General features: G+C 28.4%; 1 protein-coding gene across 2 annotated transcripts in view; it reads right to left on the bottom strand.

The window, feature by feature from the left end:
- Positions 1-8,445: 8,445 nt before the first annotated feature.
- Positions 8,446-13,121, bottom strand: part of LOC132928351 (ly6/PLAUR domain-containing protein 6B-like) — a 60,477-nt gene continuing 55,801 nt past the window's right edge. For both annotated transcript variants that reach the window (XM_060992950.1, XM_060992952.1), the window contains exons 3-5: positions 12,090-12,173; positions 11,898-12,028; positions 8,446-9,442 (exon numbers count right to left, since the gene is read on the bottom strand). In XM_060992950.1, coding sequence (XP_060848933.1) covers positions 9,236-9,442; positions 11,898-12,028; positions 12,090-12,173 — 422 coding nt within the window. In that variant the 3' untranslated portion in view covers positions 8,446-9,235. The remainder of the gene's footprint in view (positions 9,443-11,897; positions 12,029-12,089; positions 12,174-13,121) is intronic.

Consider the following 13,121-nt stretch of genomic DNA (forward strand, 5'->3'; position numbering starts at 1 on the left):
TGAGAATTTACAATGAAAAAGAATTTAGATAAAAATTACTGAATAGTAATTGAAAATACATACCTATTGCATTGCATTGCATTGCATTGATCTAGATGAAAATGTCATAAATTAAAATGAAAAGGTAATAATTAAGTATTATATTATACATAGGTTTACTGCTTAATACCTAATAAGATTTTCTTATCACATCTATGTATAAATACATAGAAATATAAAAAAATGAATCACGTTTATAATTTAATATAGTATGGTTGCCACGATTTAAGATAGTACTATATATGTATACTGTCATAAATCAAAAAAAAATTAAATTATTATTAAATAATATTTTTTAATCATGCATGGTATAAATATAATATCAATATACTTAAATTATTTAGATATGTTAAAGTTGCTACAATCAGATAGGTTATACTAGGTTATACAGTATAGATTATACTATTATTCGACTGAGCTGAACGATACTGAATACTGATGTAGATGTACTTGCACGGAAACTCTTATTTTTTTTATTAAGCACGATTTACGTTCAAGGCGTTCTTCTCGTAATATGTGTTTACCAACTGTATTTATGGTTATTTTCAGTGTCCATGTCAGGTCGTAGATGGATAATTTATACCAACCTTAACAAAGCTTTTTATGCTGTGGATCATAAATAAGCTCCGATTCGTATTCTCAAAGCGTTCAGCTTCGGTTAACCTCTGTTTTAGTTTAAGTCCTATCTTAGTGTAAGGTATCAATGGGTAAAAATATTTGGTGTAAACTCTAGATTTTTCCTAGCTTCGTCTAGGGTTTCTCCGTCGCCTCTGTTGTTTTTCCTATCCATTATAATAGAGTTTGTTGTGTTTTGGTTCACTATCGAATATCATTTTCTTTGTTTTGCCGATTACATTAAACTATATACTTGTGTGTACTTTACCGCTTTATGAACAATTGCCGTAAGCTATACATGGACCATGATCATCGGTTTTCGGAATGGTTTATAGTGCTTTACCTATATGTTTTTCACTCAACAACATTAAGTGCAAGTTCATGATATTTTCCAAGATTCAAATTCCCTTTAATTTTTATTCTTATTGCTTCGGAGAGACTGCAGTTGTTCTTCGTTCTGTGGCTTGCGACGTTAGGTAATTATGACCTCGACTTTAAGCTTTAGGTAAGCTTGTCTGAAAACTTTGTGCTACGGGTAGTTCTAGACTTCTAGGTAACTTGAACAAGTTCAACAGAAGCATTTTAGGCTTGTAAGTATTTTTTTCATATCCCTTGCGTATCTACTTCATGGTTATATATCACCGTTTGTATAATCTGCTAGGCTTATATCTTTTCTGACCAAACGTAGGCAGCACGCTGGTATTAGGTTTTTCGATGAGCTGCTGAAGCGTATTATGACTGAGTAAAAAATTGCTACAATAGATATCGTTATGTTTTACGATTAAAATATATCCCCTATACAAGATATAGGAATATAAGATATTATACAAGATGACGTGTAAAGCACGATCGATGAATATTCGACGAGAACCTGTAATAATTGTCGTATGAGACCAGTTTAAGATATTAATACTACCTATACTTATAACAATATAATAATATTATTATGTCTAAAAACTCTTAACTAAATACCAAATACCTATAGGTACTTTATCTATTTTTAAGTATTAATTAAAAATTGCTAATCTTTAGAAGCAAAAATTAGAAGTATTATTTTAATGTATATTGAAATTTGAAATACAAAATATTCGATATTTCCCATAAATGCACTCTATCGGAATTAAAGATAGAAGATATAATCGTATCTAAGATACTACCAACCTTAAATTACAATAAAATTATCAAGTTTTTTGATTTGCCTTGCAGTGGTATAAATATACAATATATACCTATCAGTTGCAATAAGAGTAGGTAATAGATACCACTCAATACGCGTTATTTAGAATTTAATGCTTTAAGTCTTAAACATTTTAAAAATACTTAAAAATTAGCATGATTTATACATAATTTTTAAATTCAGTTAGGTAATTGGTAAAAATAAATTAAAAATTTAAACGGTTTTAGTTAAATTAAATAAAGATATTTGTATTGTATAAAAATATTAAGCCGCAAGAACTTGAAACTTCTCGATTCATATGAGGTAAATTATTATTATGTTCTTTACAGAATACAATTTATAAAATGTTTTGATAAATTTTTAACTGTTTACACCGTACAAACCTGCAGTTTACACCACTATCCTGCAGTAGGTGTATAGGCATAGGTCACTATTAACTTACAAGTTTAAAATCATTTTATTTTTCGTGTCGATCAGCAATGATGTATTCCTGTTTGTATCTGATTTTATAATTGATCAATTATAATAGTTTGATGACCTTGTCATCATTTGGTTATCAAAAGAGATCGTTCTTTTCGTATTTTGCATTGGACAATATTCACTGTTTATTAGATGTTAGTTGTCTCGCTCATTTAAAATAATAATACACATATCATATATGATTTAATATAGTATAGTAATATAACGTATATGAATGTGATGTTTAAAAAAAAAATAAAATCAACATACCGTCTTACTACAAAAATTTAAATATTACAAATACACTGTAAAGTAGGTAAGTATTGAGTGATTACTGACACACTGCATGTCTTCGCACAGAATCGTTTTTCGTGTGCAACGATTTACATTAACACGTCCATTAGTCAGACCATTCCAATGAGCTAAGCCTATAGTATACCCAAAACCTAATATACTTGGTCTTGGTTGGTATATTCCAAAGTCGAAACATACTCCAATTATAATTTAAAAGCATTAAATTTCGGTCGTATTATTAATTTTCTTTCTGGTTTTGGAAAGCTTTACTAATTATTCGATGTGTTGTTAGGTATATAGTTTTAATAACATTATCTATATATAAATTGAGCTAGTATTATAACTGTAGTAAGGTAAATAATTTGATAATAAATTATTCTTTCCACTTAGGACTTAGTCCTTTGAGAAAGGTTTACATTTATTAGCATTTATTAGGATTCAAAATGTTCATTTATCCCCGTTTGGTTGCAGAGGAATTGTGATCATTTAAGCATAATTTAACAAATTGCATTGATATTTTATGATCGTATACAATTTGGTTAGGTAGGTATTAATGCACTATCGTATTAATAAATATTTTTTCACAAATAAGTAATTTAATATTGAAGTAGCTACTAATCGTTATTTACGGTGCTGATTACAGAATAAATGTTATGTCTGAAAATAGAGTATGGATTAAAACGGTCTTGTGTTTATTTAACGATTTCACAAAGTTCAATATTATCAAAGGTGTAGTACACATACAGTGCGTAGATGGAATAATATTAGTATTATTTTATTTAACAGACAGCTGTCCAGGCTGTTTGATCAAGGCGTAGAAAGTGAGAGGGAACTGAAAATTATGCATACACATACGTAAATTATGTTATATTATTTTATTATTATAACTAATCGAATAAACGACATCACATATAATATAATGTACCTACGTAGGTACACTATTATACTGCAATATCTGCGAGTACGTATTGTCGAGGTGTTAGTTTGAGATAAATCAACTCTGTATTTATTTTATAATAAAATAATGTAATATTGAACGGTAGACGGTTTTTTTTTTTAGCTCTGTGGATTTATACCCTTTATTTATTTATGTGTGTGTGTATGTGTGCTTACTGGGTTGGCAGTAATTTGGCGCAAATAATGTCAGAAGTTTTTACGGTTGAAATATAATGTCTACAGTCTTTATGTGGAGTTCATAATTTTTGTAACCGAATGGAATATTTACAAATAGAAATTGTCGGTATAGCTATACCTATCTATACTTTTCTTTCTTCTTAGGTAATAATAAATAACTTTGCTTGAATGTCAACCCGGCTGAATATTTTCGTACGCATATAATATAATAGAAACACATAATGCAATATAATATTTTTATTTAGTAAGGCGTAAAACTTTTTTTGAGCGAAAGTTTCGTCCAGACTGTAGCGTGTGAAGGTATGGTCTTATATTCGTACGTCATATTCTCTGTACACTATATATTATAGTATATATATATATATAGAAAAATGTGTCTGATATTTGCAGATATACTAACTACATAGTTAAGTATAAATCATTAATAATAAATAGTTAAAGTATAGATATACAATAACTTAATTTAAAAATGCATGAAAGATAATGTTTTAATAATTTTCTCGATTTATTGTGCTTGTACACACACGCACACATACACACACCGAAACGATTAACGGGGTTTGCTGAAGGATTACACGTGAGGTCAATGTAAAACAGGATTATATGCAGTGATGGTCGATCTACCGGAAGGATTATCCCAAATTAATTCAACAAACGAAATTAAAAAAAATGGATTTGAAGCTGTTTAATTTTTTTATCGTCAGTTTTTATACAGCTATGAAGTTGTGTGTGAACGGTGATCCATGGGTTTAATGTCTAGATTAGGGTTGGGCAATTTCCGGGAACGTAACTTGGCGAGAATTTCTGGGAATATCAAGCAATTCGAGAGAATAGATTATTATTTATTAATAATTATTTAATAACTAATGGAGTATTTCAATTAGATATTCAAATATTTTGACCAAATACATCATAATATAGGTAGGTACCTTGTTTAATTATAAGTTAAAAACAAATTAAGTGAAATTTTTTTTAATAGATTAAAAATTAACAATAAAAAAAAAAAAAATAGAGAATTGTGTGTTTTGTACATGCATTTTAATTGTAATTATACAGTTTTATGATAAAAGAACTTGAATTAATTAACTTTAATATTCGTAAATTAAAATTTAATAATATTAAACCAACTATGATAATATTGTGCTAGATATGAAAATGTATACCCTGCACTTCTCATGAAAACATGATGAAATGCATAAATTATTTTGTATTTAGTTACTTAAAATATCTACTTGATATAATATTATAGTATTATAAGTCAATTAACAATAACCGATTTAGGTTGTATTTTTAAAATCAAAAAATTTGTTGTTACAGTGTCTTACCGAAGTTTCCTTTTGTTTAATATTTGCTAATTTTAGTAGTATTCTTATAGATGACACATTGCAATTGTCAACAAAATTTCAATGTTTGGAAAAAACAAGTTCAAAGAAACATGTTCTTTTGATGAAATTATGTAGATAGGTATATATATATATATATATATATATATTGTTTAAAAAAAAAAAAAAACGATAAATTTTCCTTTAGTGGAACGTAAAACTATAATTCTACTTTTCAAATGAGGAACATAAATAGGAGTAGCTATACATGTACGTATTTGTTTAAGCGAGAAGAGCAAAGATTTGAACAAACCCCTTTTTAAAATAATTTTCCAAACACTCTATAAATTATATAATATACAATAATAATGAATTTTGTTAGATCGCTTCTCACTTAAATCAAAATATGTGTCGGTTCTATAAAATGTCATTATAGAAGAATACAAAATGTACGTATACCTATACCTATATCGTGCACGTAACTTTTAAATATGAGTATAAAATATTAGGTTAAAACGGGATAAAAGTTAATTGTTAATTGGTAAATGTTAATATTCACGTGGGGCTTATCACGGCGATTTTAACTCAGAATATTAATTATTCAATGGTTATGCAGTGTCATAGTGACACAATTATGTTGAAACTATATTATGCTATATAGGTGCTGTAATCCTATCATGAAATAAACTATATGCGTAACACCCAAAGACTTAAAATTTGCTTTACAGACTCTCCATAATTGCGTATACAGATTTATTTCTTAACCATGTATCAACTTAAATATCCGGTTGAAAATTAATAGTAGTTAAATAATACAATAATATTGGAACGATTGGAGTTGATCTACTGATTAATATATCAATTTGAAACTTATAAATACCATCGCTAAAATATACTAAAATATTTTTTAAGAATATCAATTTTTAACTTAAAATTAAAAAGTATTATGCCTGCTATTACATTTTTTAATTATTTTTCTTGGTTGCGCAAACCCAAGATTGACATATTTCGCTGAAAACATCTATAAACGTCTGCGCAAATATTTCATTCATCGCGATTTCAAAACGCATAATAAAATTACTAATAGCCGTCACGGGTTTAAATACAAATAATATTGTATAATAACATAATCACAATATTCACAGAGAACAAAATGTTTCAATTCTAGATTAATAAAAACTACAGTTTCAATGGTAATTTTTAGTCGACCATTATTGATAAATGTATTCCGCCTTACTATGTCGATTTTACATAGGTACGCGACGAAAAATCAAAGGATATTTTTGATTTAAAACGTCCAGACTATAATGTATAATAAATAATAATTTATATTTTCGAAATATTAAAAAGGGACAAAACTTTAATTATTATTAATTATGAGATAGGTACTTAACAGATTCACGCAGGTACATATTATCATACTCTCTAGCTGCGGTATTTAAATATAACCCGCCTACACAAACCCCCGTACATGTGATCACATAATTTTGTCGGTAATATTATTATATTAATATTATTTTACCTACCATTTTGACGATGTGTTAATTAATTATTTCACATTCGTTGCGGTCGTGTCTTGCAAAATTGTTTTTCACTTCTTGTCGCGAACGCTGCCGACTACCTAGCTACACCCAATTTTAAGTTTTCGTGTGATTTGATTGCGCAGAGGTAGACATATCTGTCAAAGCGTATAATATGTATACGCCAGAGACCGTTGTCCGCTGTGCTTTCCATCAGCGTAGTACGCACCAGTATTGTAAGGGTTTAATTTTGTGTCGACAAACATTGACAGTAATAAAATGAATTATTATCTAGTGATGGTAATTTTGTTTTTACCTGTAACAGGCTTATATTTAGGTATACGTGTCGCATGATCGATGGCCGGCCCGCAGTGGCCGCGCGGCGACGATGACACGAGTCGAAATATTATATTTTTGAACATAATATATTATATCATTGTTATAAAAACCGATTTCGGATTATATTTTATATTTGTTCGACAGTACTAGGAAATTATTGTCTGATGCAGTTTTTCATTATAATATATTATTATGTTTTAATAATATTATTTTTATTGTCGCATTATTGATGTTTGAGTGTTTTTTTCTTGTTGACGGACAGAGTGTTGGAACCTAAAATGTATTTCGTCCAATTATAATAACGTCGATTCGTATAGTCGTCTAGTCTTTAAAAACGTAATCGAACGAACAAAACGCTGATCCTTTACGAGAAAATGGCCATGTTCATTGTCGTGTATACTGAAATCAGTACGTCGGAAAAAATAATTCACACGTCATAAATTGTATAGTCGCGCTCGTGCTGTGTCCATAATTTCGTATACCTACACAGTATTCGTGTATACCTATACGAGTTGGGACAGTTGGGTCAACATTCTCACGGGGCTACAACCATTTTATCGTGACGTTTGGTCCACCTCGTTATTATTAATATTATAACTTGCAAGTTATAGAAACGCAACATAACTCTTTTATTATGTGGTTCTAAAATCTGGTTTTAATGAATGGCAGGCATATAATAACTACATAATGAAACTATTTGGCTTTATTATTTATAACCCTATAAAGTCGAGGGGCGCTAAATCGTATACTAAGCATCTTTTAGATAGGTATACCACATTATTAATTACAGGATTAACTATTATCATCATGGTGTAAGTTATTGTTAAATCGATCGTTCTTTGATATATTATACTGTACAGGGTGTTTCGTCCTGTTTGTCCTTTTAGATACGTAATATTATACCGATATGCCCTGTCAACTACGTATATATTTTTATATAAACTTTACTACCTACCCATAGAATACTACTTAAAGTCAAAAACTTACATATTATTATTTGGTTGAATAATTAATGTAAATAAGTACCTATTAATTATAGTCCTAATACAATTTTGAAATACTTATAAAAATTATATCTTCATCAGTTATTGGCGATTTTTGTTAATTCTTTAGAGTTTGGGCAAACTAAAAAACTTCTATAGGTACATTTAAACATTTATAGGCCGTGATTTGCTCATAAAGTAATAATTAAAAAAATTAATGATCAATTTGTTTTTTTGTATCAAATGCGATGATTTTTTATGACTCTTAAATTGTACAATGTAACTTTGAAAATTTATTATATTGTAGCAAAACGACCGAGCAGAAAGATAACTTCCTTATAATATAAACAATGTACAATGCATATATATTGTAAATAATCACTGTTTGATTAGGTGATTAACTTCAATATTGTTGAATTATTTACGTATATTATTATGAACATCGACGTAATTTAAACAACATTTACCAATTTTTCTTATTTTTATTTTCCGGTTTTATTTAGGTTAGTATTTTTATATTTGTATAAGACGGTACCTAATATTGAAATAAATACAAAAAATGATAAGTTTATTATATAGTATCGTTTATTTTATGTCATAACAAGAAGGTTAAAAAATAAACAAAAAATTTAGTTCGATTAAAAACATTTTCATTTTCAAATAAGTAGGTAGGTAAATATAACAATGGATTTATTTGTTCATATTGAATGAATAAGTATGGACAGAGCAAAAAAAAATAAGCGTTATGGATGGGGTTTCTATGAGTATTCTTTTTTCTTTTTTATAAAAACTTTATGAAATATATCTTGTCTTAATTTATTGTGTGCTGCATATTTATATGGTAATTTAACTGATGTCAAAACTATTGATTACTTTGTTTCCTAAGGGACTTATAGACCTTTCTTACAAAACAATTTACCCATACTTTGATATATCGTGCAGCGTAACCTATCCATTATTTTTATAATTTCTTATATTAGTACGGATTCTAAAAAAGTTTTTACCACGATTTAATTTTAATATGCAGATAACAAGAAATTACTTTTAGTTTCCGAATAATGTATTTTTGATCGTTCTGTTTCGCTCTGCCCACCTAAATTTAAGGTCGTAATGTTTCCAACGAGTATTATCTGTTGGCGTTTAACTGTGAATCGGCTATACACAAGCGTACGGCACACTTGGCGCAATTCAAATGATTAATAACCACGCAAGTTTGAAGTTTGTTTGTGTACTGTGCTCGCCGCGTATAACCTATATCACAGCTAAATCTAAACTCAACTACATATTATAATATAATTATCGAGGTAACGGTTAAGATATAATATTTTTTTATAAACGCATAACGATCTAACATTATATAATGGTGGTCAATAACATGAGAAACAATAATAGATATGACGCAGCCGTCAGTCGAGTGCACGGTATGTCACCAGCGGATTTTGTCTTCGGCCCTTTGGTGGGACTCGTGTGATGTTTGCGCGTGACTGTTACCACTGCATTCGTCTGGTTTGTGGGCACGGTCATGTTGCAGTACATGTCGTCGCAGCAGGATACGCACACCTGTAAACAAATCGCCGCGTTTAGTTATTATAAAAATAATTCAAAGTGTTGATTAAAACTATATTGCTGTTGCATTTTAATGTTGTAAAGTTATGGTTTTAGCCATAATCGTAATTTCTTTGAATTTTAGCTGCAGCAGAACTAGAAAACCTTTGGCTGCGAGTTTTTTAATTATACTCGGAAATCTATAAAATCACTCGTTCCCTTGCGATTATACCTACGAGATTATTTTTTTTTACAAAGACCTTTTGTTGTTGTTTTTTTTTCAGAACGGAGCTACCGATACTTCTATAATAATATACTTGTTCAAAATACACATCATTAAATCAATTTAAAACGAAGAATAAAACTACAACTGACATTGACTAACTAGGTGGTGATCGATGGACGATAGTCACGCGTGTCGCCTTTATAAGTTGGAAAACTGTGCCAAACTACTCCTATAGGCTATCACCAAATTGAAAAATATTTCGGGCGTGTCGGTGCAGCAAAACTACGTACAACATGACCTTAAATATTTCAGATCATTCAAGGTGCACGATCTTACACCCCCGAGATTTCACCTACATGGTATTTGAAATATATATGTTATGTACGTACGGTAAGATTTATATTTTATAGAAAACATTGGTTTTAACAGTGTCTGTATGCATATAAAGTACATAGTTCTCATAAGTTCTTTTCTGAGCTTTAAATGTGCAATAAAACATTATTTAAGTAAGATTTATAGATATTATATAGATACTTTTAATAGAGTTGAGGTATTGCTGTATTAAAGACAAAAATAAGATGGAATATAATATTATATATTATTCATGCAACACATGCATTTTGTAAATATAAAATAATTTAGACTGATAATTATATTAAAATAGGTAATATATTGTTGACCTTGTGGTTAAAATGTATAATTTAAAGAAGATGATATGTACTTTTTCTTGATTAATTATTTAATTTGATTACATTTTTAGTTTTTTTTAAATTATACATATTAGGTATATTATATTATACCTATATATAACCTATAATAGTACCTATACGCACTCATTATGTAAACACTAGAGTATTTTTTAAAATTTAAATTAGTTATTATTAAAATAAAAAATAAGTACTTATAACATGTACATGTTTAATGTTTATATACACAGTTTAAGAGGATTACTTAACCTATATTATTTTATCTCATTTAAATTCAATGTATAGTTTTGGTTAGGTAATAATAGCCCATACGTGATAATGCAGCTATTTACAATAGATATTATACCTATTTATTGATTTTTTTATTTTTCGTTTGTTGCGTAGCAGTTTTACATTTTAAATCTCAAGAAAGGAACTTTAGATTGACAGGAATATGTAAAGTTATTTTTAGTAGCACTTTATTAGTTAAATTGTATTAACAATCGGAATGTAGCTGATAGTGGGCTTTAAGAAGAGTATATTATAGTGAATAGTGATTGATTAAAATGAACAATGGACAAAAATCACAATGGAGTTTTTTTGTGTTTCTTCCGGCCATCTATTTGATGTATAAATCCCATCCACAACATCTTTACCTTTCCATTTTATTTTATCTCCCGACATTACATCGATTTATTATTATTTTTGTCTCTTTAAATCAAATGTATCACGCTCAGTTTCCATTCATCACCCACTGCATGTCCAAACCACATCCATTTTTATCAACACATACCTTTATCGTCTACGCTCATAAGTCATAATACTCATCTATACGGTTTATGCTACTGCCATTGTTGATATTTACCTGCCATATTAATCAGAAAGTAATGACTATTTTATCAATGTACAATTATTATTCAAACTCAATGACCAAAATGCATACGTAATTTACCGGTCATTTGTACTATCCACACACATATTATATATTTTAAATTAGTAAATTAATAGCATATAATAACGTTTACATAGGTACCTAGTTCATTAGAAAATTATTACATTAATCTGATGGGTACTACATTTAACTAACTAATTACTAAATCAATATAATTAATTGAAATGATATCGGGGAATTCTCTCCTCTCCTCTTCACGTCGAATCCGCCACCACGATTGACGGAATAATTTTCCAGTTAAATCCAAAATTTAAGGAAAATCGTACAATTTTATTTTTTTTTCGTTCTCGACATCATCAATTATAAAATTTGTCATATTTAATTTAAGGTATCACTGAATTGGACAGAAAATCAGTTAAATTACACAATTTAAATTATTGATGATTATCATGAAATGTGTAATAAAAAAAAGGGTTAACGACCTAACGGGCTCTCCCACGCCTGACTACATAACTTATGGAAACTTTCTATATTATGTATCTTTTTATATTTATTTCTTAAAAGTATACATAGAAAATATACCTCTACAACTGACGCATTTGATAAAACGTAGGTAACTAATATTCAATAGAATATACATTATAATATTATAACTAAATAACTTACAGTCTGCCTGTCAATGCTTAGACAACCGACAGTGGACGGATGACATTCTGTTCGGTTAGCACATTTTTTGTTCACAATGACACTAGTTCCAGTCGAATCCATTATGTGTAATGTCTGACAGTAGTCTAAATCTACGGATACATAAATTATTTTCATTAAAGTTTAAAAAAAAATATTATAACTGATACATACCTCGAGCACATGGTTTATCAATGGCATATTGGTTGCATGTCAAATTGTCTGATACGTTTACGCAAGTGTAGCAAGTTAAATTTTCTGAAATAATTAAAACAATCTATGAAATAAATATAAGATCTTTAAATAATTCATCTTTTAATATCAACTATTTTCTCAAAAACCTGTATTCTGTAAAATATTATTTGACATTCATTATTGTTGTTATCATTTATTTTTTATTTAGTTATTGTATAACTTTAAATAATACATTGCATCGGGTCGGAGAAGAGATAGGTTAACGTATGATTTATAACTTTATACACATAAAATACTTGTGCACGTTGCAATTCTATACTATAGTATGTATTTGGCTATTATTCAAATTGGCCACATGATATTTAAATTCGATTTGAACAAAATATGCGATAGACGCATATAGTATATTTAAAATTTATTTTATTTTGTTTTTTTGTAAATTTGATAGTATTATTAAAAATATCAACTACAGCCCGTTTATTATAAGTTTGTTTTCTCCAATCATAATTAAATTGTAAAACATTAAACCTCATAGTAAAACATATTAATTAAGTTTGTGTGAAAGATGTTTACTTGTTTGTATATAAAGTATAAAAAATTCAAGCATAAATTGAGAATTAAAAAAAAAAAAATCTGACAGTGTATTTTTAATAAAACGTTTTAAGAAAACCTAACGATGTGATCCATCAAATATTAGCGTGAAAAAATTATGTGCCATAATAATTATAATAATAATTGAAAAGAAAATAATTAATAAAAATATTGGCATCAATGTGACGTTTTTTTTACCATTAACTTAGTTGTTAATAGATTTAGACAGTCATTATAAGTTCTGAAAAAAAAAATATTTTTGGTGTTTATTTTTTATAACTGATAGCACTTAAATTGGCAAGTTAAACGTTTACTATGTCCGTTGAAATATAACGATTTGTGAATTTAAATTTGGTCAGTATAATCAGAGGCGTCGTATGGTGGTGGGCTGGTGCAGGGTGTCTTTTGGCGACCCTATTT

The sequence above is a fragment of the Rhopalosiphum padi genome, chromosome 4 (assembly GCF_020882245.1).
Source record: "Rhopalosiphum padi isolate XX-2018 chromosome 4, ASM2088224v1, whole genome shotgun sequence".
Classification (NCBI taxonomy): domain Eukaryota; kingdom Metazoa; phylum Arthropoda; class Insecta; order Hemiptera; family Aphididae; genus Rhopalosiphum; species Rhopalosiphum padi.